The 24,023-nt window shown below is 47.9% G+C and overlaps 2 protein-coding genes across 4 annotated transcripts in view; one reads left to right on the top strand and one right to left on the bottom strand.

Annotated features, from left to right (window-relative positions):
• The window catches only part of CSTF2 (cleavage stimulation factor subunit 2), a 26,495-nt gene extending 9,661 nt beyond the window's left edge, over positions 1-16,834 (top strand). Inside the window, 9 exon segments of the mRNA XM_087941063.1 lie at positions 290-331; positions 3,221-3,280; positions 10,806-10,947; positions 11,415-11,569; positions 12,071-12,320; positions 12,322-12,496; positions 14,804-14,914; positions 15,567-15,703; positions 16,647-16,834. Coding sequence (XP_087797189.1) covers positions 290-331; positions 3,221-3,280; positions 10,806-10,947; positions 11,415-11,569; positions 12,071-12,320; positions 12,322-12,496; positions 14,804-14,914; positions 15,567-15,689 — 1,058 coding nt within the window. The 3' untranslated portion in view covers positions 15,690-15,703; positions 16,647-16,834.
• NOX1 (NADPH oxidase 1) overlaps positions 16,384-24,023 on the bottom strand; it is a 20,214-nt gene continuing 12,574 nt past the window's right edge. For all 3 annotated transcript variants that reach the window (XM_087941064.1, XM_026702951.2, XM_087941065.1), the window contains 6 exons: positions 23,894-23,986; positions 22,404-22,639; positions 21,727-21,889; positions 20,542-20,688; positions 19,570-19,694; positions 16,384-18,651 (listed from right to left, as the gene is read on the bottom strand). In XM_087941064.1, coding sequence (XP_087797190.1) covers positions 18,525-18,651; positions 19,570-19,694; positions 20,542-20,688; positions 21,727-21,889; positions 22,404-22,639; positions 23,894-23,986 — 891 coding nt within the window. In that variant the 3' untranslated portion in view covers positions 16,384-18,524. The remainder of the gene's footprint in view (positions 18,652-19,569; positions 19,695-20,541; positions 20,689-21,726; positions 21,890-22,403; positions 22,640-23,893; positions 23,987-24,023) is intronic.

The following is a 24,023-nucleotide window of genomic DNA, read 5'->3' as shown; positions in this document are numbered from 1 at the left end:
AGAGCATTTAAAAACAGGCAGCGTAAGCCCTGGAAATAGTGTCGTGTGTTTTTTATTTTTTTAAAGAAACAAACCCCCCCCCCAGAATTCCCAAGCCTCAACCGTTTGCATGATGCAGCTCCACCCACTTTGCATCTACACACACACACACACACACACACACACACCTTCAAAATGTACCGTGCGTCTCCCGACTGTCTGTTGCCTTTCCCAACTTCCCTCGCGGCAATTGTGTTAGCTCTCCCAGGTTTTCCTGTAACTCTGTCCCTTCGTTTCTCTTTGCGCTTAGTGGACAGTGGGAGCGATGCTTTGCCCAGTAATGCTCCATCAGGTACTTCGCATGCAGAAAACAGGGAAATAGGCCACCCTTGGTTGAAAGTCTTCCAGGGACACCCTTCCCCACACCACCTTTTTCCGGGTCGTTGCTTGAACCAAGTTGCGGCTGCTTTCTTTTGGTTTAGCCAGCAGAGGGTGTTGCTGCTGCTGCTGCCCACTTTCTTGAGCTGCTGCTTTTTGGTTTTCGGGGAATTACCTTTTCTTTGCACAAGGAAATGCTTTGTTCTGGTGATGGAGGCCAAAGAGGGCTATGACTGGAAACGTCCCCGCATGTTATTCCACTGGTTGCACTCAAATGTTACGTTCCTTCTGCCCCCCCCACCCCCCACTAACTTTTCCCAAAGTCCTCGAAGAGATCATTGGCAAAATCCCACTTGAGCCACCAAGCTCTGATCCCGACCAGGGCTGCCCAATGCCAGCTGACCGTGAGGTAAATATCTTATGGTGGTGGTGGTGTTTTTTCCCCCCTCAATATATTTTTATTTTCTTCATTTTCTTTCCAGTCCTATCCCTGGGACAAATGGGCAGTAATTTTTTTTTTTCTTGAATTCATCTGGTTTACCTTAATGACTGGGTAGAAAAGAGAAGCTGTCCTCACCTCCGGGTTGTTGTGGGGTTTTTTTTTTGTATTTTTGTGTGTGCTCGGAAGTAATCCCTGTGGGAAGTGGCGCTTCCTCTTAAGAAACCATGCAAACAGTTCCAGCCACACTGAGTGGGTCTTTCTGCTACTTCTGGCATCCCCTTCCGGAATGGGATTTTTCGTCCCCCCCTCGGCTGCGCCTCCTTCTCCCCGCCTGTGTTCCTCCTCGGACATTTCTCCTCTGGCTTTTCTCCTCGGCCGACACTCCCCCGCCCATCCGCCCTGGGCAGTGGGCCATAGCGTCTCCGTGCCGTGCGCTTTGGCGTGGCTGATTTGCCAAGCGTGGTTCGTCCTGCTTTTTTTTTTTTGCCACCCTGGACAGATGGCCGCCAACCAATCGGCTAGCTGTCAGTGCCGGCAGCCAGAAGCCCCAGTGGGATCTTGATGGTGGAGTTTGGGGGAGGGAAGCCAAACACTTTTTAGGAGAAAGAAGGGGAGGAGAGGGTAAGAAAGGAAGGGAAGAGCTGGGGGGGCGGTTTAGTAAGCTGGCTTCATCCAAGGGGGGAAGGGGGAGAGAGAGAAGAGACAAGAAAGAGAAGGAAGGAAGGGAAAAGAAAGAAAAGAAAGAGAGAAGGAAGGAAGGAAGGAAGGAAGGAAAGAAAGAAAAAGAGAAAGAAAGAAAGAAAGAAAGAAAGAAAGAAAGAGGAAGGGAAGGTGAACGAGATATGGATGGAGGGTGGGAGGGAGGAGGAAAAGGAGAGGAAGGAAGGACCACAAACACCTGGCAGCTTCGGAGGATGCTTTGAAACAGCACAAACAGCACAGCAATCCAGGGCGGGAAGGGACCTTGGAGGTCATGTAGTCCAACCCTCTGCTCCAGCAGGAGAACTTATGTCATCTGGGTTATTTTGGTGCCTCTGGGGCGTGTCAGCCAAGGAGAAAAGCCAGAGGAGACTCGCCCGAGGAGGAACACTGGCGGAGGAGGAGGCGTGGCCAAGGGTGGGAGCTGAAAAGTTTTGCATTTCTGCAATTTCCCTAAAATTAAAATGGTGAAGTACTTAACTTTGTTCTTCTAGCAATGGAGACAGATGAGGTCACGATCCCCCTTAGCCCAGCCATGAAACCTGCCATGACATAATTTTGGCTTTCCTTACTAGTTTACCACCATGCTACCTTGGTGAGATGGGCAGCCATTAAAAAAAAAAAACACCCCAATCAATAAAAATCAATTCTGCCCTAAATTTAGGACTTTTTCCTCCCCAGTCATTGGTTGGGTTTATGCATTGCATGATGTTGTAACCTGGTTTGTTTAGCTTTAGCGGGCTCTAAATGGAATTAGCCTTCGTGTGGTTCATAATTCCTCCTTGTCTGTGGCTCAGTGCTTAAATAGCAAAAACCTGGACAAATCAATGGCTTACTAGGATGTATGAAGGTTGTTATCAGCCAGGCCAAGTGACGTTGAATTTTCCACCTATATCATTCCGGAGCCCCTTACAAATCATTAAAAACAATTCTGTACAATAAGTACCTTGAAATGTTCTTCCATTGTAGAATGGCGTTTGAAGCCAGCAATAAAATAATTCTCCGGAGTTTAAAAGCCAACGAGGACACAGGCATCTTGATGCTGCTGTGAAAGAAGTCAATTTCTTCCCTCTAAAAATCGGATAAGGGTGGACCTGACTCCCTGACAAATTTGCATGGGAATAGGCCTTGTTAATATCCCAATTTCTAGACCCTTAAGAGCTTTAGAGGTCAAACCATCATTTTTAATTGTGCCAGGGATCATTCCTAACGGTCTCAAAAGTACCAGCAAGCCCTAAAGTGCCCCTTTCATAAAAGAAGGGCATCCATTAGAACCTGCCTAACATTTTTCATCAAGCAGCTTCTCCCACTCCTCCATACAACCCGGCTTCCTTAGACTTTACCTTGGCAGTCGCCTAATATTTCCTATTAGACCAAGGCTCTCCGAACTTCTAGGCTTGTAGACTTCAACTCCCAGAATTCCCCAGCCAGCATGGCTCTCTGGAGAGAAGCGAGCCTTTTGAAGGCAGCCTCTTACACAAATGGCCTAACGCAGGAGTTTCCAGGCATAGCTGGCCGAGGAATTCTGGGAGTTGGAAGTCCACAAGTCTTAAAGCTGCCAAGTTTGGAGAGCCCTGTATTAGACCCCCTGCGTGAGGGGCTGCTTTCAAAGGCTTGCTTCTCTCCAAAGAGATACCAGAGGGCGTGTGCATGCAATATGGCGGGTGCCTCTCTTATTGATGTGACGGCTCTTTCTCCCTCTCTTCCTGCTTACCCGGCCAGGAAACCTGCAGCTCTCTCCCGTGGGACCTGCCAGGCCTGCCTCTATTGAGCGTGTTCAAGGTACTAGCTGCCGCCATTAGCCTCACCCTTGCTTGTGGCACCCTGCAAAGGATGGGCAAGACGCAAAAATGTGTATCTCCCATTAGGTAGAGCTGCGAATGAAGCGGCAGGGGTGGCTTTAGGCCTGGAAGGAAACAGAATTAATGCAGTATCAGGGGTTTTCAATGCAATGTCTAGAATGTGAAGGGGTATGTGTTTGTGTTTATTTTCATAGTCACGATGTACACTGAAGGTGGTATTTAATTTTGTTGTACGAGGTGCAATGACAGTAAACTAAACTAAACTCTTAACTATGGAAGCAGGGGGAAGTCTCCATCTAGTGCAGCTAGCCAAAGGAGGGATAGCATCCAATGAATATTTTGTGCTCACCATTAGGAAAGAGGTCCCCAAACTTGGCAACTTTAAGACTTGTGGACTTCCAACTCCCAGAATTTCCCACACAGTATGGCTGTCTGAGGAATTCCGGACGTTGAAGTCCACAAGTCCTAAAGTTGCCAAATTTTGGAGTCCCCTGCATTAGGGTGCCAAAAACTTTGGAAACCTTCCTAAGTCTCCTTAAACACAATCCGTGCATCTTTTCTTTCTTATTCAACCGTGCTTTCCTCCTTCTCTCCCCTTTGCAGTTTGGTCTCCCCGTCCCTGCTTAGCAATTAGATCATCGTTTGTCAACCCTGGCAACTTTTTAAAGACGTGTGGGCTTCCAACTCCCAGAATTCCCTACACCGCAGGAGTTAAAAAGTCCGCACGTCTTAAAATGGCCCAGTTTTAAGAAACACTGGGTTTAATAAATCCCTGGGGCTCCTTTTGTCCATTAGGTGATAATTCCCCATATATTATAAAAATAATGTGGTGCTGGGGTACAGAATCAACCGTGGCCACTTTAAGATGTGTGGACTTCAACTCCCAGAATTCCCCAGCTGGCATAGCCAGCTGAGGAACTCTGGGAATTGAAATCCACAAGTCTTAAAGTGGCCAAGGTTGGAGTCCCCTGATTTAAAATGCATAGGAGCAGAAGCTCAATCCATTTTAGTGTGCACCCAAATACACTGTCCTAAGTGCCAGGGGGGAGCTAAATTAAAACCTTTATACTTGTGTCATTCAAAACAGATGTGACTCTGTACCAAAACAAGCTGGCTCTTCTTCTATGCATGTGTGTGAAGCATGCTTGTCTTCTCCAGTAGTGCTGAGTAGACTGCAAGGGTCTTCCAATTTGGCTAGTTTAAGACTTGTGGACTTGCAACTCCCAGAATCCCTGTGCTAACATGACTGCAGGAGGAATTCTGGGAGTTGAAGTCCACAAGTCTTTAAAGCGGCCATGTTCGAAGAACTCCTAGTCAGGAGAGAATCCAAGGCAAGGAAGGGGTTAACGCTGCCTTTATCTGCCCGGAAACGGGGTCTTGTCAAGCTTCCGGCCACGCCTCCTTTTCTTGGCGGTTAGTACTCCGTCGTGGCCTAGCAGAGACGTCTGAGAGAAAGCAACGGCTCGCCATAACGGTCAAAACTCCTCGGATTCCCAAACCCCAGGGCAGTACCGTAAGACAAGCGGATCCGCGTGGCGGGCTTGTAGGCAAGCCGCCTCACCCGGCTCAAAACAACAAGCCGGGCGTCCCTGCCGTTCCCGCGCTTTAAGCGGCTCAGAGCCAGGCGGCCGAGCGCCACCCGGCCGCGCCCACAGCGGAGGCTACTTTAGAGCAAAATCCAGGCCGACCGAATGCGCCCTAAGCGCGGTTTCGGCCGCGGCGGCGGCCGTGCTCCCTCAGAGCGAGCCCGCCTTAATATGGCACCCACAGGCGCTCCGAAAATGGCGGCTCCGGAGGCGCAAGGCGTGAGCGGGGAAGACGGGGGCGTCCCCGCCAAGGTCCCAAGGCGCGGCGGCCAAGGCCCCTCGGGCCCTAGAGCGGCCGTTAGAGGGGCGGCGGGCCGGATGCGGGGGACGGCCTTCTCTAACAGGAAGGCCCCTAAGGCCGAGGAGAAGGGCCCCAGCGGGCGCCCGGGGACCGAAGACAAAAAAGAGGCGGCCGGGAGGCCCGCGAAGGGGCAGGGGAGCCCCCCCGGGGGAGGAGCGGCCGCTTCCGGTGGCCCTTTTGAAAAACAGCCGTTGGAAGTGCGCCACGAGGCCAAGCCGTCGCCCGGCTCCCAAGCCTGGCCGCAAGGTGGCGCCAAAGAGCAGCAGGCCTCGCTGCCTCTCCAGACGAAGCTCGGCGAGGCCTTTCCCAAAGCTCTGCCTGCAGCAGGAGGAGGAGGAGGAGGAGGAGGGGCGGCGGGGAAAGCCCCCCCCAAGGGCTCCTCGTCGTCCAAGCCCGCCCCAGAGGCCACCTTTACCCCCACGGCGGCGGGGCTCCGCCCCAAGGAGGACCAAGACCCCGAAATGTCGGAGCAATTGAAGACGCTCATCTCCCAGGCCATCGCGCAGGGGATTGCCACAGGCCTCCAGCAGCAAGGGGGGGGCCCGGCGGCGGCGACCTCCCTGCCTCCCGCCCCCCGACCTTCTCAGGCCCCGCCCGTCAAGAAAAAGGATTCCCTACCCGGTGATGGAGACCCAAAGGATAAAGGGGTGGCTCCGAACGTTTCGCCCTTTGCAACGCTTTTTTGCCCTTCTGTCTTTAAGACTCTGCTCCAGAAGGCAAAGATCACGGCCAATTTGGGAGCTGACTCAGCAGCAGCATCAGGGTCAGCTTTGGGCCTGGCGGGCACGAGTGGGGGGTCTGCTATTGAAAGCGATGAAATCCCCTCAACTAAACTGTTCCTGGATGTGGTCCAGCGAGAATGGACCTTGCCGGGGGTAGGCCCTATTACAACTTGCCATGAGAAAAAATTCTACAATGTGGACCAAGAGCTCTCTCAGGCTCTGCAACCACCAGCAGTGGATGCCCCAGTGGCGGCTTTGATGGCCTCCACTGTCCTGCCCGCCGACCCAGCAGACGACCTCAAAGGAGAGGATAAAAAGGCAGAAACTACCCACCGTAGGACACACCAGGCAGCTGCCTGGGCAATCAAAGCTGCAAATGCCGCCTCATTTTTTAATAGAACCACCTTGCTTTGGCTTCACCAGATGCAAGCGAGAGTTCCACCTGATGATGTCAGAACCCATCAAGACCTCAACAAACTAATAGTGGCTGCTGAATTCTCAGCTGATGCCACCTTAAACACCATCAAGTTTGCCTCTAGGGCCATTGCCGCCTCAGTGATAGCCCGCCGCCTACTGTGGCTTCGGCCCTGGGTGGCGGCTACAAGGAACAAGTGGAAGCTGGCTGTTGCTCCCTTCAAGGGTAGCAAACTGTTTGGGGATGCTCTGGATCCCTTCTTAGTCGAGACTAAGGATGGGAGAAAGTTCCTGCCTTCTATGCACAAGCGACCCAAACCCTATCCCCCACCCCTTTTTCCAAAGCACTCCTCCTTTCAACCTACAGACGTGGAGTTGGAGCCTACTCAACCCCAGAGAGCGTATTTCAGTAGATGGGACAGGCAACCGGACAGACAACTGGACAGGCATCCAGACCCAGACAGATATCCGGACAGACATCCAGACCTAGACAGACAACCAGACAGGCGTCCAGACAGACAACTGGACAGGCTTCTAGACCTAGACATACAAACGGACAGGCATCCAGACAGACAACTGGACAGGTTTCTAGACCTAGACATACAAACAGACAGGCATTCAGACAGACAGCTGGACAGGCTTCTAGACCTAGACATACAAACGGACAGGCATCCAGACAGACAGAGGCATCCAGACAGACAACTGGACAGGCTTCTAGACCTAGACATACAAACAGACAGGCATCTAGACAGACAGCTGGACAGGCTTCTAGACCTAGACATAAAAACGGACAGGCATCCAGACAGACAGAGGCATCCAGACAGGCTTCTAGACCTAGACATACAAACAGACAGGCATCCAGACAGACAGAGGCATCCAGACAGACAACTGGACAGGCTTCTAGGCCTAGACATACAAACAGACAGGCATCCAGACAGACAGCTGGACAGGCTTCTAGACCTAGACATACAAACGGACAGGAATCCAGACAGACAGCTGGACAGGCTTCTAGACCTAGACATACAAACAGACAGGAATCCAGACAGACAGCCGGACAGGCATCCAGACAGATATCTGGACAGGCATCCAGACCTAGACAGGCAACCAGACAGGCATCCAGACAGATATCTTGACAGGCTTCTAGACCTAGACATACAAATGGACAGGCATTCAGACAGACAAGCGGACAGACATCCAGACAGATATCTGGACAGGCATCCAGACCTAGACAGACAACCGGACAGGCATCCAGACAGACAACCGGACAGGCATCCAGACAAACAACCGGACAGGCATCCAGACAGATATCCGGACAGGCATCCAGACAGATATCCGGACAGGCATCCAGACAGATATCCGGACAGGCATCCAGACCCAGACAGACATGGATTCCGGACCCGAGAATACTACCAAGGCAAGTGGCTATTTTGTGGCACAGGAAGTCGTCCCTTTCGCTGCTCCAGAGGACTGCGGGTCCGAACCTCCCATTGGTGGCCGACTACGCCTATTCGCCCATCAATGGGAGGCAACCACAATGGACCCCTGGGTCCTGAACACAGTGAGACTAGGTCTCACCGTCAAATTTCTCTCCACACACCCCGAGATTCTTTATACGTTGCCCCATATCTAACAATACAACAAAAAGAGGCCTCATAGAGGCAGCAATCCAAAATGTGTTGGATATCCAGGCCATCCAGCGGGTCCCAGAGGACCAACGGGGCAGGGATTCTACTACTTGTTTGTGGTCTTCCAAAGACCTCGGGTGGGTGGAGAGCAATTTTGGACCTGAAGAGATTGAGCCATCATCTCATTTACAAAAGATTCAAAATGCAGTCCCTCCAGTCTATACTGGAGAGCATCCGACAGGGCGACTTCTTCACATCAATAGACCTGATGAAGGCATACCTCCACGTGCCAATCTTACCATCCCACTGGCGATTCCTCCTGTTCTATTACAGGGGCCGGCATTACCAATACGAGACCCTCCCATTTGGCCTTTCCTCAGTGCCGAGGACATTTACCAAATTTCTGGCACTTCCAGGTATCCAGTGCAATTCCCGTGTGTCCAGTGCACCCTAGACACTATACTGATTCAGTCCTCTTGTCTCCAGGGGAGGGAGGATCTGCAAGTCACAATCCAGGTCCTCCAGGACCTCAGATTTTTCATCAACTTCGACAAGAGCCACCTGGGTCTAACCAACCAATTGCTCTACCTGGGAGCAATCATAGACACAATATTGTGTAAGGTCTCTCTCAGGAGCGCCAAACAAGCTTAAAGACCTTGGTGAATTGGATCCAGAGGGAAGGAACAGTGCCCCTGGCCCTCCTCACAGCTCTTGGGCAAAGTGGTGTCCTGCATAGCTATTGTTCTATGGGCAGCCCCTTGCAATGGTTCCTCCTGCCTTAATCAAAGGTCTGGCAGGAGCAAATCACCCGCCAAGGTCCACCAGAACTTGGACCTTGGCAGGTGCTCCAATCCTTCCAGTGGTGGATGTCCCGGGCCATCACCAGAGGATGTGTCTTTCAAGTAGCCCAACCACCTGACCATCACTATGGATGCCAGACTTTGGCTGGGGGAGGGGGGGGCACCTCCAGTCCCTGATGACAAGGTCAGTGGACTTAGGCAGACCTGGGGCATAATATCAACTGGCTAGAGCTCAGGGCAGCCCACCTGGCTCTCAGGTGGTTCCAGGACATGGTATCTGATTGGCATGTCCTCATCCTGACGGACAACATGGCCACTAAGGCCCATAGCAACTGCCAGAGCCATAGTCGACCACTCAAAGTGGTGCCTGCATCCAACCCTATTCAAGGAACCATTGGAATGCTTCGGCCTCCCAGTCCTGGACCTGTTTGCTGCTCAGTCCAACATCTAGTTACCCAGGTTCTTCTCCAGGTTTGTGGCATGGGGTGGGGAGGGTCAAAGGCCTTTCCTCCTCTTCCTCCTCCTCCTCCTCCTCCTCTTCTCATTCCAAGGGTAATCAGGAAGATGCTGGCAGAGAAAGCAGAGATCTTACCAACCTGGTCAACCTGTTGGTGGCCTCATCCATGGAGGCCCAGCCTCAGCATAGAATCCCTCAGCCGGGGGGGCTTGGTCCATCCAGACCCGCAATGGCTCCAATTGACCATCTGGCATTTCAGCAGAGATCTTGAGCCAGGACAATTTCTCCTCCAGGGTCATTTGAACTATCCAGGCTTCTAGGAGGCCATCTACCAATAGGATCTATGACGCAATTTGGAAAGCCTTTTGCAGCTGGACATTAACCCCACATTTGTATCAGTAGCCCAGATTCTGGAATTCCTCCAGGAAGGGCTAGACAAGGGCCTATCCCCCAATATCATTCATAGACAAGTGGCAGCCCTGTCCTCGGTTTTATTGTGCAAAGACCTAGAGACCCCCGCTCAACACGCTACTATGCACAGGTTTATCAGGAGTGCAACTAACTTAACGCCTCTGGTGGTGCACAGGTACCCTACCTGGGACCTACTCAAAGTCTTACAATCTCTCACTGAGGCTCCTTTTGAGCTACTACAATTGGCCAGCCTGCGCTTCCTCACCTCACGCCTTACTTGTAGCCATCATTCCGGTCAGACAAATTTCTGAATTGCCAGCCCTCTCTGTCAGAAAGGACCTGTGTATATTTCACCCTAATAAGGTGGTCCTGTTTTTGGACCCCTCCTTTGTTCCCAAGGTGAATTCCTGGTTCCATAGGGCTCAGGAAATAATATTGCCAGAGAAGTGGCACACCTTTGATGTTAGGAGAGCCCTCCGCATATATATTAAGAGAACTTCCTCTCTGGAGAAGAAAGAGTCCATGTCTGTGTCCTCCTAGCCCCATACACTGGGCAACAAGGTCACAACATTGACTGTGAGCCGATGGATACCTGTGTGCATCGCCAAGGCTTACAAACTCCAGGCTCTTCCTTTGCCTCGGGTACAAAGCACGGCCACGCCAGCTGCGTGAGTGACACAGGCCTCTATTGAGGAAATCTGTAGAGCAGCCACTTGGGTCCTCCATCCCCATTCGTAAGACATTACAAACTGGACACCTTTGCGTAAGCTTGACACAAGTAATCGGTCTAGTCAGTCACTACGCCTTTATCAAAACTGGGGAACTGCTAGGCAAAGGAGGCATGACCAGAAGATTGACAGACTCAGTCTCCAGGCAGAGTTAACCCATTCCTTGGGTTGTCTCTCAGCACACCAAGAAGGAGCGTATTGGGTAAGACCAACGCCTCTTTTCTCAAGCCTGTTTACCCTTGATACGTCAGAATGTGTGTGATTAGTGAAACGGGCACCGTAGTCTGTAGGGAAGCAATTCATAACTTCTGCAGGGCTTCACCCCAGTGTAGGCTTCCTTTTACATAAAGTGGGTACGTGAATGGAGAAGCACATCCTCAATTCCAAAACATGCTGAATCATAGGACTGCCAGTGGTTTCTCTTCCTGACCCTCAAAGCCCTCTGTTTGCCTCCTTGACAGTACCTATGCCGGACCCACGAGCCCCTATGCATCGGGGGCCAATGCCAGCTAGTGGGCCACCACCCCGAGGTCTTCTGGGAGATGCCCCCAATGACCCACGGGGAGGCACGTTGCTCTCGGTCACTGGAGACGTGGAGCCCAGGTAGGCAGGTGGGAACAGAGACTACAGGTGTCCTCTTCCAAGGGACCAGAGAGCTGGCTGGTTTTAGCAATGGGAGAATTAGAGGTTGCAAGCAAAGCTTATCTTTGTTTCCATTCCCCACGCCCACCCCCCCTTCACCGGAGGAATCGCCAGTGGGATGGATTGTAGAGATCAAGCGGGAGCTTCATTCCAATTCTTTACCTCCCTTCTGCAGCCTTGTCCTTATGCAGAGTTTCTGCAGAGCGTAATCTCTTCTCTAAGCCTCCCCACCAGATTTCCAAGCTGGCCCTCAACTTATTGTGCTTGTACTGAGACCAGGTTGTGTTTATCGGTTCATTGAACCAGCCAGAATCAGGCTTGGATCACCCATCACAAAGAGCCCCCTTATTTATGAGGTGAGGAAGCTTCTCTGGGACTTGAGTCTGGCATCTGATGTCTCCTTTCTTCCCTCCTCACCTTTTCTGCAGAGGTTATCTCGGGCCACCCCACCAGGGGCCACCAATGCACCACATGCCCACACACGACAGTCGTGGGCTGCCTCCCCATGAAATGAGAGGCGGACCAATGGGAGAGCCACGTCCCCTGATGGGAGAACCGCGAGGGCCCTTGATGGATGGCCGAGGTAAAAGGGAGGCAGGCGTCATGAAGGTTTGGATATAGAGATGGAGCCATCCAGTAAGACCTCAGAAAAACGATGAGCTCAAGAGGATGTAGGAATACTTTTTAAAACCTGTGGCTTTACAGGTGTTGCAGAATGGTCATTCCTACCTGCATAGCCAGTAGTGACAGATGCTAGGAGTTGTTGCTCGGCAACATCAGGTCCACAGAGCCCACCACGCTGTTCTAGCAGATGCAAGAATATATAAGCGGTTCATACAACTCCCCTGTACCATAGTAAGCTGAAACAAAAGGAAGTGTTGGGTTTTTCAGAACAAAATTCAAATCTAGTTTCATCCCTTATTCCAAATGCAACAGGCTGCGGCCTTTTTGAGACGCCTGTCTGGCTGTGCTGGAGTGGTCCTTTGCTGACCTTGTTGGGTAGCTTGCCCATACAGTAGAACCTGTGTAAGATCTTCCTTCCTCCCTCCCTCCTTTCCTTCCTTCCTTCCTTCCTTTTATGTAGGTGGAAGAGACCCAAGGGGCATGGAGCCCAGGGTGATGGATGGCCGGGGCATGGAGCCCAGAGGCATGGAACCCAGAGGGATGGAGCCCAGAGGCATGGAACCCAGAGGGATGGAGCCCAGAGGGATGGATGGCCGGGGCATGGAGCCCAGAGGGATGGAGCCCAGGGGCATGGAACCCAGAGGCATGGAACCCAGAGGCATGGAGCCCAGAGGCATGGATGGCCGGGGCATGGAGCCCAGAGGCATGGATGGCCGGGCATGGAACCCCGAGAGGCATGGATACAAGGGGCATGGAACCCCCGAGAGGCATGGAGTCCAGAGGCCCAGGAATGGAGCCTAGGGGCCCTGGTCCGAACCCCAGGGGTCCAATGACCGGTCCAGGGCCTCTGAATATGGGAGCAACTGGCCCACAAGGCTCTCGACAGGTAGGTGGAGACTGCACCTGAGACAAACACTCAGTACTTGGACAATGTCTCTCTTCCCCCCTCCGATTACGCCAGTCTTTTAATGGAGCATTCTTTTTAAAGCAGGCTGGATGATTGCATGTCAGTTGCCCAGGAACTGATAGGAATTTGCCTGCAAAGGTATGGGCAGGCCAAACCCGTAGCGTGAATTCAGCCTACAGGGGTGACAAAACACCAGCTGTTAATTCAGCCAATAGCAGAGCAGGTGGTTTCCCTCCAGTCGCCCTGGGTTTGCTTTCTTTAAACTGCTGTCACCCAGTCAGCTACCTCAGGACCCAAAACACCAACACAGTGAGTTTCCCAGGTGATCTGGGAAGCCTTTCCTATACAGGACTTACTGTCCATCAGGACTTTGGCTGTAATACAGGGTTGGGTTGGGTGGGACTGACTGCTAAGGTCTGGCAGCACAGAACAAACCTGTGCATCAGTTGGCTGCAGGCCACCTATACAGATAGTCCTCATCATACGACCATAATGGAACCTGCTCATTAGAGCCGTAAGTCATAAAAGTTGTAAAATACGACCGACCCAATTATATGATCTTTTTTTGCTGCAGTTGTTAAGCAAATCAATGGTTCACTATGTGTGGGGGTTTGCCAAAAATTAGATGTGCTAATTTTGGCCAAAATCATGGTAAAACACAGTCATGTGACTACAAGATGCTGCAAATGACCATAAATGTGGCTATGAACAAATAACCCGAAGATGAGTCACCTAACTCTGGAGGAGGCCAAACCATTGGAACATCTAAATCTTTTTTTTTCCTGGTGAGCCATATCTTCAGTTGTTAAGTGATTGATCATATGTTGAGGACTATCTAACACATTAACAGAGTTGGAAGGGACCTTGTAGGTCATCTAGTACAACCCCACCCCCAAAGCAGGAGACCCTACACCATTTCTGACAGATGGCAGTCCAGTCTCTTCTTAAAAGCTTCCAGGGATGAACCTCCCACAACTTCTGAAGGCAACTTCTGTTCCATGGGTTGATTCCTCTCACTGTCAGAACATTTCTCCTTATTTCCAGGTTGAATCTCTCCCTGGTCAGTTTCCATCCATTATTTCTTGTCTGGCCTACAGGTGCTTTGGAAAATAGCTGGACCCCCATCTTCGCTAGCAGCTCCTTAAATATTGGAACCCTGCTATCATGTCTCCCCTGGTTCTTCACTAGACTAGCCATGCCCAGTTCCTGCAACCGTTCAACAGATGTTTTAGCCTCCAGTCCCCTAACCATCCTGGTTGCTCTCTGCACTCTTTCCAGAGTCTCAACATCTTTTTTTATAGTGTGGTGACCAAAACTGGATGCAGTACTCCAGGTGGGGCCTTACTAAGGCTTTATAGAGTGGTATTAGTACCTCACTTGATCTTGATTATATCCCATCTGTACTGCTACGTGTCTGGAACCAACAATAAGAGGCTGTTGGTGGTAGGAGATCTTGTCTGTCCTCTCCTGATGCCAGGACTCTGGAGACACCAGCCACTTCCAGAGAAGATGAGTGGCTCTTTCCAAAATGGTCATTTCGCCTGATGCCAGATCCTCCCCACAATAATGGTTGTGTTAGATTGTGAACCACCTTAGGCAAGCGGCACCTGATGTGCTTTAAGTGGTTGTTCAATGGCTGGACTGAGTTTTTAAATCTTTTAAAAGATGCAGTCACATTGCCAGTGATTCAGTTTGCTGCTAAATTTTAGCTGCAGGCAAAAGAAATAGACCTGGAACTGTTTGCGGCCTCTCTTTTTCTCTCTCTCTTCCACCCCCCCAGGATGCCCATCCCTGTTCTCAAAAAACCAGCATTGTAAAAAAAATGGCTTCTTCTTTAGCCCCAAACCCTGGGCGTTGTCCAAATGCAGCTGCCTTAGAGAGATCATTTCATCCGTGCATTGAAATTGACCGAGCCTTTATAAAGAGCTGTTCGTAGAAATAAACACGGCTACTTTGCCTGATAATCAACAAAGCTCTTTGTTGTCATTAAAAGAATCATTCCTTCCCCCACCCACCCCGCCCTCCCAAGACATGGACTAGAAAACCCATCCATTGGCAGAAAGGATGACAGCAAAAGTTTTGTTTTGAAATCTTTCGTCTGAAATTAAAATTTGCTGAGGCAAGAGGTCAGGTCTTCACATTATCTTCTTGTCAGTGGATTTGCGCACACTTCCATTATCTATCCCCCACACCTGTTTCTTGTTCAGAGATAATTACTCTTTTCTGAAACTCAATTCCAGTTTGGCTCCATAGGGCAGTAAATCTGAATACTTTTTCTGTCCTCAGGTTCCTAGTATGCAGGGTGGAGCCATGGGAGGCGGAGCAGTACAATCTGCAGCCCAGCCTGGAGGTTTCAGCCCTGGGCAAAACCAAGTCACACCCCAGGATCATGAAAAGGTAAGGGGGGGGGGGAGTATATACATACATACATACATACGGTATTCAGCTTTGTTCGGGGAATTTTCCCACGTCGTTGTAGTTGTGCTTTTAAAGTTGTAGCATTTGTTTCTGGGGCTGTTAGCCATGCCCAAGACAGGAGCAAAGAAAGGCTTTGAAGTTGCAAAAAATCCTTTCTCCTCTAACTCTCACTTAGAGTTGATGCCCATTTCAAATCCAGTTCTTAATATGCTTTAGAAATGCCAATTAACCCTCAGTTATTATTTATTTTCTTTTTTTTTACACTGTCCATTAACGATCCATCAAGTATTAAAGGGGCCTGTTATTTTATAAAGGCCTGGCCTGCAGCAGAAGGAAGTAATTAGCTAGATTTAGCAGTAGCACTTAGACTTACATACCACTTCACAGTGCTTTACAGCCCTCTCTTCTATTTGATCGACCTCGGAAGGATGGAAGGCTAATCCAACCTTGAACTGGTCAGCATCAAACCGCTGGCAGTGAGTTAGCCTTGCAGTACTGGATCCATGGCTCTTTATGGGAAAATATCTGCCCAATTCCAAAGGAAGATCACAAGCCTACACCAGGGAAGCACAACCCATCAAGGCTTCCCCTGCCTGGTGTGTCATTTTCCCTCTTTTCCGCTTCTCCACAGGCAGCCCTCATTATGCAAGTTCTCCAGCTGACTGCCGACCAGATCGCCATGCTGCCTCCAGAACAAAGGCAGAGCATTCTCATTCTGAAGGAGCAGATACAGAAATCTACTGGCGCCCCATGATCCACATTCCTTGGGTAACGGGTTCAAGCGGGGGAGGAGGAAAAGCAGGAAAATAGCACCGTTTTTTTTCTGTAAAACAGCACAAAACCTTTGGCAAATTCCCTTCGCAAGCAGTCTTCAAGCTTGAGAAAAACAATTCCTCTTCTAGCTCCGGTTTGGTTTTTAACTTCTGTACTCCTATTTTAGCTTATGCAAGAGCAATTTTTTTTTTTTATAATAAAGGGTGAAATGCAGGGGGATTTTCCTTTAGCCTGCCCTGGGTTAAAATTACCCTCCATATGTCTTGCATCCTATTTTGTTTTCCACCCTTGGTTATGTCAGTGAAGCATCAGTGTCACCCGTCTTTGGGGACAACATTCTGGCCACACACTGTTTTCATGCACATTTCAGGTTTCTATAAAACCGTGTTACATTATGTTACATTAATTATAAATGCTAAATGTCTGTAGAACCCCTGCATCCAGGTCACGGTTGGTGAAAGTTGAAGGTGCTTTTTCAAGAGGCAACTCAGAGCTGAAGAAGCTTCTTGAATGAGAAGCGAAATATCTTCAAAGGAAAACCAGAAAGTCCAGTTACCTCTTGGAAAAAAAGCACTCATTATAGATGATTACAAAGTGATGCTGTTCCTTAATAGCTCTTGAAAAGCTATGGACATCCAATAATGTTAATAAAATGGAAAACTACTATAGAGGCCTGGTGTGTTTTGAACACTTTTTGGAAGGAAAAATTCTGGAAAGTAAATGAAATATCTATATAATGTGTTGTGTTACATGTGTTACATTGCTTTTTATTAATTATTAGTACTCACACATACTTAATATTCTACCTCATTGCAGATTTAATTTTCATTGCTTGTCTTATCCCTTTTTTTGCTTTCAGGTTGAAATGCCCTTTTTCTGCAGGGAAGAAAACTGGGGTATTGTCCCTTTTTTAACAGTGTCCATTTTATTTTTACAGGCTTAGAAATCCTTTGAATGAAATTCAGCCCTGGCTGGAAATGACACTGAAGGCAGCTCAAAGACTCTTCCCTGGTCTGATCCAAGTCAGAAAGGAGAAGGGAGTTTCTTGTACCCCCCCACCCGCCCCCGGTATTGTTTCCATTGTTGTTTCTCAAATAATAAATAAAACTATGTTCTGTAGTTGAACACATTTGCCTGTGTCTTAAGCCAGACTCTCCATATTTCAATAGTATTTTTGCAAACGTACCCAGTTCTCCTTAAGCAACATACAAAAAATTGGATTCAGGATGCTGAGTTGCTTGAGAAAAAGAACGTAATTGGGAAAACTATGATGGAAGAGACTTGCTGAAATCTAGATGTTCAGCAGTTGTTAGTTGTGAAGTCGTGTCCGGCCCACTGTGACCCCATGGACAACGTTCCTCCAGGCCTTCCTGTCCTCTACCATCCCCCGGAGTCCGACTGCTTCAATGACTCCATCCAGCCACCTCCTTCTCTGCCGTCCCCTTCTTCTTCTTTTGCCCTCAATCTTTCCCAGCATTAGGCTCTTCTCCAGCGAGTCCTTCCTTCTCATGAGGTGGCCAAAGTATTTAGAGTTTCATCTTCAGGATCTGGCCTTCTAAAGACCAGTCAGGGTTGATCTCCTCTCAGACTGACCAGTTGGATGGCCTTGCAGTCCAAGGGACTCGCTCGCAGGAGTCTTCTCCATTCAAAGGCCTCCATTCTTTGACGCTCAGCCTTCCTCATGGTCCAACTTTCACAGCCATACATTGCAACTGAGAAAACCATCACCTTGACTCTACGCACTTTTTTTGGCAGGGTGATGTCTCTGCTTTTTAGTATGTCGTCTAGATTGGCCATAGCTTTCCTCCCCAGAAGTAAGTGTCTTTTAATTTCTTGGCTGTAGTCCCCATCTGCAGTGATCTTGAGGCCAGGAAAATAAAATCTAGGTGTTCAACGTAGTCCAAGACATGGCATGGTTTCAGTTACCCTGAGTTACTGAAGGAATCAGAATTGGCTGTTCATTACAAACCAGCAGCAGTTAAACCACCATTAAGCAAATCAGATTATAGCTCTGCTGATACAGCATTGTAAGACAGGAAGAGAGAATATTACAAAAAAAAACCTTATCCTGATTATGCACCATTCAAAGCCTGCTCAGAATACATTACAACCCTTAACAAATTCCTTTTTCACATTGCTGTTTATGCACCTGTCATGTCGCATCTTTGCAGTTTCCCACCACAAGAAGAGTCCATTCACAGCACTCCCAAGCAGACCGATTGCTCCAATATTGTCTGCAGCTCTTGCAAAAAAAAAGGGGGGGGGCAACATCTGGGAAATGTTGACTAGCTGAATAGAAGATTGAGTTGATTATAGCTCTGAAGATGAGACATCAGCATAGATTTTAGTACACAACGGTCAAAATAAGAGGTGGGCGTTTGCCAGATGAAGCAAGAATCAAACATTTGTGCCATTTACTGCAGCTTTGGGAAGGACAGCATTTCTCAGGCTCAATTATTTGAATTTTTTTTTTGTCCCCAAATTGCCTATCATCTATACAAAAAGCTTGCGCTTTTTGCCAGAAAGCAATAAAAAAAAAATGGAATTTGATCCTGACATGGTTCACTAAAAAAGAGAGACTGGCTTTTATCAATATGGTTAGATGGCAGTGCAGTGTGCCAATTTATTAGTGCCAATTGGCATATTTTTTTACATTTTATTTAAACTTAAAAAAAATAAATAGAAAAATATATATCCTGGCAATATGCAAATTTGAAAGGAGTGTCCACTAAGTTGCAGGCTCTGGTCTTATAGTCGTTATTTAGTTCAGACAGGTATTTAATAGCTTTCCCCTTCTGATTTGAATCCTGGTGTTTCAGAAGTTCTCTTTGTTGAAATAAAACTGGACGTTTCTGGGATCCAGACTAGAGTGCTGACTGCAGTATTTTCTCAGAGTTTTTGCCAGCTGCTCTGGTCCACACAAGAACACACCCACAACAGACCTAGGATAAGGATAAAAATAACCATAAATCAGTTGGAATGAGCCTTCTTGGAAACTGCCTCTAGGCTGGGCTTTGGAAGCAGCATTAAGTAGGATTTGCATATCTTGGCAGGTTTGACATAATCATTAAGGGACAGGAACAGAATGGCACCCTGTGGTTAGCTGGAGAGATTAAAGCATTGGCTGATGAACTAAACCAATGTGGGTGGGTTTGGCTTAAGATGATGGGCAAATTGCATGGTTTCTTTAGGCCAATGAAGGATATCCCCCTCCCCTGTTTATTTCCAGATTAGCAGCTGTGGCTTGGTGTAATGTGCAGGCATCAACAATGAGTTGGTTTATGGCTTCCCGGCTTGTTGGTAGCCTGCTTTTGTGTCCATCTAACTTACAAGACAGACCAACAAGATAAGAGAAAGGAGAGACTAGGAATTGAACAGACCAGCCACAATTTTTCAAGACTGGCTCTAGAAAGCATAAATAATACAACTACCTACAAAAACTACAGATGGCAAGCATTATCTACATTCCCTCTTTATCATAAAGGAGAGAACACGTCTTCTAAAATGTTAGCTTATGGGGCAAATGTATCCAGAATAAGGGATTAAAGTAAATGTAATAAAAGATAACTGGATAAACGTTTGATCCATCACAAAAAGGTTTGATATGGAGCTGTCCGTGGTACTGATTCCCTGTCCACAATGTTCCAGAGGAGAGAAACCATAGCTCAGTGATGGGGCACCTGGGCATTCAATCCCAGCCATCCTAACTGCATTTTCCAGTTTTCAAAATTCAGGTAGCAAATGATGGGGGGGTTTTGTTTTTTCCAGAAATCCTGAAAAAATGGTTGCAGTTTGTAGGAACTGCTACTAGGTTGGATGAGAACAAAAGAACTTTACTTGGTTGAAAAGCTATCTCTTACCTGGGGTGTGCAGCCGCCACTGCCGAAAATTCATTATTCCACATGGGTCTCCCAAAAGAGGTTTTTTGCCTCAGGCCTGTCACCATGTCGGTGGACTTCTGAAAATGGAGAGCTGCATGGCCAACCTAGTTTCCCAACAAAGAAAGGGGGCCAAAGTCAAAATTGCACAGCACTCCCAACAATCTCCTGTTAAAACACATCGTCCAGATCTTGGAATGGGTCAAGGTGTTCTCCACCATTCATGGGAATAACCTAAAGATGAACCTCTTTATACAAACACTTAAGCCAAGGAAACCAGCTAAGTGGCGAGTTTTACCCATACGCTATTTTAATTTGTTTCCTTGCAGTTTCCTAAATAAACAACTAACTGTTTTTGTTCATAAGCTACAAATCCTGGTTTATAAAAGAAAATGGCTGACTTAATAACCAGCAAAGTCAAAAGAGGAAGCTGCATTCAATGTAACAACCATGGCAAATAAGGTTGTAAAATTGGACATGACTTACTTAGCGGCTCAGCCATGGAAATTCTGGTCTCTTGAGGTTGTAAGTCAAGGTTTGCCGGTCTTTTATTAATATAACCACTCCTTCCTGAAGGTTATTTCCAAGAACATTTTGGAAGATCCTTCAAAGGTGAACCCAGAAAGCATTGGGAGGATAGGCCTTCTCAGTGTGGTAAAGTCCCATGCATGAAGTCCCTTTCTCAGAAACCTTGGCTTGATTCCTTTTAGAAATCAAATATGCGCCTTTTCACCTCCAATTTTATCTTTTAAGATAGTTTTATAACACTTTGAGCTATGAAGACCTGTTCTGGTAAAGCAACTGAACAAACTAACTTTGAACAATGCCTTTTGTTCTGGGTTTCCATCTCGGTCAGAAGACTGTGAAATGCAGATGACTTTCTTGAAAGTGCAAAGCGATAAGTCAAGAAGCTGAAGAGTAAGACAGTTTGCCAAGATTAGCCCTCCAACTCACCATGCTTCTGTTCCAGCCAGTGAGGTAAAGATGGTAGCTCAGGAAATCGGCTCTACCAGATCCCTCCATCTCTTGCTCCAAGGAGGAAAGGAGGTGTTTAAACCAGGCAAACGATCCTGTTTCTCGGCAAACCCAGTAGAAGTAAATCTTGCCGTCCACAAGAGAAAGAAAAGAAAAGAAAAAGATGGAAATGGCAAAGTGCTTTAAAATGTCAGTTTCCACCCTCTAAGTCAGAATGCCCTGTTCTTTCTTTTTCTTGTTTCAATACGAAGTTGAAAGATGTTGAGATCAGAAATACAACAACTTTTGCGTGACACAAGATGTTTGCCCTGTTTACTGCATCAATTTTCCTTTTTACGTGGACCATCAAACCCCAAACAAACTCAGTTTTCACAGCACGTTAAACCTCAAAGAAAACGAATATCCCTCAACTGCCATGTAGAAAGCGCAAAACCCAATAGATGTTGAACGGAAACTCCTAAGCAGGGTCGTGTGAACCAGTGCTTCTAAATCATAAAAGTCGGACAGAAAGCAATCTTGGTTGAGTAATAGAGAAGATGTTTGCAGGAAGTCTTTCAGTCTTTGATTCATTAATGTTAATTGCTTTCCTATTTGTCCCAAAGGTGCTTTTTCAAGAGGCAACTGGACATTCTTGTTTTTCTCTGAAGACGTTTCACTTTTCATCCAAGAAGCTTCTTCAACTTCTTTAAGTCTGAGCTGAGAAAGCCTTCTTGGGTGAGAAGCGAAATGTCTTCAAAGAAAAAAACAGAAAGTCCAGTTGCCTCTTGAAAAAGCACCTTTGAGACAACCATGACCTGGATGACTTAGAATCTCCATAGACACTTAGCTATGCTTTTCTATTTATGTTTTTATCATTCTGTAAGCCTTTCAGAGTCACACAAGTGGATAGCATATAAATTGGATAAATAAATCAATAAATATAGATTCCACATTCAATCTCCGGCAAGTAAGGCTGGGAAAATTCCTGATCTTGGAGAATTTACGGTAGTTGACAATTCTGGTCTAGAAGAGCCCAATGTCTACCTCTCTTTTCATCTTTCTGGAGAAACATGATATACTGATTCTGGCTTAAGCCTGCAAGACATTATAAACTCAAGAACTCTTTTATGGCCGTACCTTAAAGACTACTTGTAAACAGGGTAAGGAGAAGCCAGCTGAGCTCACCTTTCTGGTTTGAAGCTCCTGGTCACCATGTTGGAGCTTGTACCAGATGGATTTCAGTACTGAAGCAAACGGAGTCACCCCAATCCCAGCTCCCACCAGCATGGCCACCTCATACCGGAAGACATCCTCACTGGCTGTGCCAAAAGGACCATCCACCATCATCCTGAAAAGATGAGCAAACAGTGTTTTGCTTTTTCTGCTCTTAATATAGATTACAAAAAGTTGAGTGGTGCAGTGGCCTAGAGGCGGAGCTCTCGCCTCACAATCAGGAGGCCGTGAGGTCGATCCTAGGTAGAGGCAGATATTTCTCTCTCTGGGCACACTGAGAATATATCCGCTGAATATAACTCCGCATTGGCAACAGGAAGGGCATCCGGCCAGTAAACAGTCAGCTCCATTCAGTTGCCCAGACTCCACCCCACAAGGGATTATGGGGTCATGAAAAGAAGATAGATTATAAAAAAAAAGCCCAGCTGATGCCATTCGTGCCATAAAACATCCAGCAGAGCTTAGTTCCACAAGCCTGGGACTTTTCAGATATATTTTAATGTTTTTGACTAAACAAGGTAGCAATATGAACTGTGAAAAGATATACTTTCAAGCTTATCCAAAAGGGACCAATGCAAGAAATTCAAGTGAGGCCAGCCACAGCTACTCACGTTGCCCTCTCTGCTCACCTGGGCATTGGTGAGTTTGGCTGCTGCAAGGTGTCAATCAAGGTCTCCGTCCAATCACCCGCCACCCGAATGTGGACCGAGAAGTAGTTTTCCTCCGGGGCGGAGGTGAGAGTGAACGGATGCCACTCCAGATAGGAGATGGCGGGGCAGTTGAGGAACACATACTGTCCGATTTCCATGCTAAAACCTGCCTTGAACATCTGAATTTCCAGCACTCTGGAGGGATGCATGATGACCTGAAGACAAGATTTCAAAAGTGAGCCAACCCTATGCCTTGTCCCAATGGGGATGCGGCGGATCCCACTCCCCATCTACAGTATCTTCTCCCCCACACGGAGTAGACCTGCAAGGAAGACAGATTGAGCCCTTCCTGACTCTCCTCTGAAGCTGAAACACAAGCCTGACTGGCCCTTTCTCCTTTGGTTACATAGAAGATGGAGATTGGGCTGCGATAAAGTAATTCTCCCATAGCCGCTCAGTGATATCCCATGGCTGAGTTTAAACTTCGATCTCCTCAGCGTCAGTTCAATGCCATCACATTGGATGTAAAGAGTTAAGGACACAGGCAAAATGTCCATGGAGATTCTCAGTCTTTCAGGTCATGGTTGTCCCAAAGGTGCTTTTTTTTTCCAAGAGCAACTGGACTTTCTGCCTTTTCTTTGAAGATGTTTCGCTCCTCACCCAAGAAGCTTCTTCAACTCTGACTGGATGGTGGGGAATGGAAGGAGTTATATTCCTTTGCAGACAGCTGGTCATTTGCATCCTTTCCGAGGGCCGTTGAGGCCCCTTGGAAATGGATATGTGTTCTCAGGGTCACCTGGGTAGTGCAAATGGGTGTGGAGTCTAAAATGTCCAGCTGTCTGCAAGGAATGTAACTCCTCCCAACTCCTCAGAGCTGAAGAAGCTTCTTGGATGAGAAGTGAAATGTCTTCCAAAGAAAAACTAAAGGAAGTCCGGTTGCTTCTTCGAAAAACGAGCACCTTCGCCAAGGGAAAAGGAGTTGAAGCAATTCTTCACACCAGATCACGCAGGTTGTTTGAAAGTAGCATTGGAACACCTTTATTAGGGCCAGTTAACATTGCACAAATTGTGGGCATATTTTCAAGGCATCCATCACTCTTCATTGGATAAGCAGCGAAGCAGCAAACCACTTTCAGATGGACGCTGAGCTCAGCTCTAAGTCATGTTTACTGTAACAGGACAGTAATATTGTACTACTTGATTATGGGTCTTAGATATCTGTCTCTCTCTGTCTCTTTCTGTGTCTGCCTTTCTAGCTCTTTCTCCCTCTCCCCACCTCTCTCTGTCTATGTGTGTTTCTCTCTCTCTGTGTTTCTCTCTCTCTCTCTCTGTTTCTCTCTCTCTCTGCCTGTCTCTGTCTGTCTCTCTTTCTCTCTCTCTGTGTCTTCCCCCGCCTCCCTTTCCCTCTCTCTTAACTGTTTTAGAGTACAAAGCTGGTGAGTAGATTTGGAGGCAGACCCAACACTTACCTTCATAATATCCACCTTCTGGCAGGAGCGCCAAATCCTCAGGGCTCGCTCAAAGGCATAGAGAATAATAGGTGCCAGCACCCACTTCCAGGACTTTAAAAAAAAAGAACCAAATGCAATAAGAAGGACC

Source organism: Pseudonaja textilis, chromosome 12, assembly GCF_049901715.1.
Source record: "Pseudonaja textilis isolate UNSWEBS1 chromosome 12, rPseTex1.2, whole genome shotgun sequence".
NCBI lineage: Eukaryota > Metazoa > Chordata > Lepidosauria > Squamata > Elapidae > Pseudonaja > Pseudonaja textilis.
This window is presented reverse-complemented; position numbering and strand designations above follow the sequence as displayed.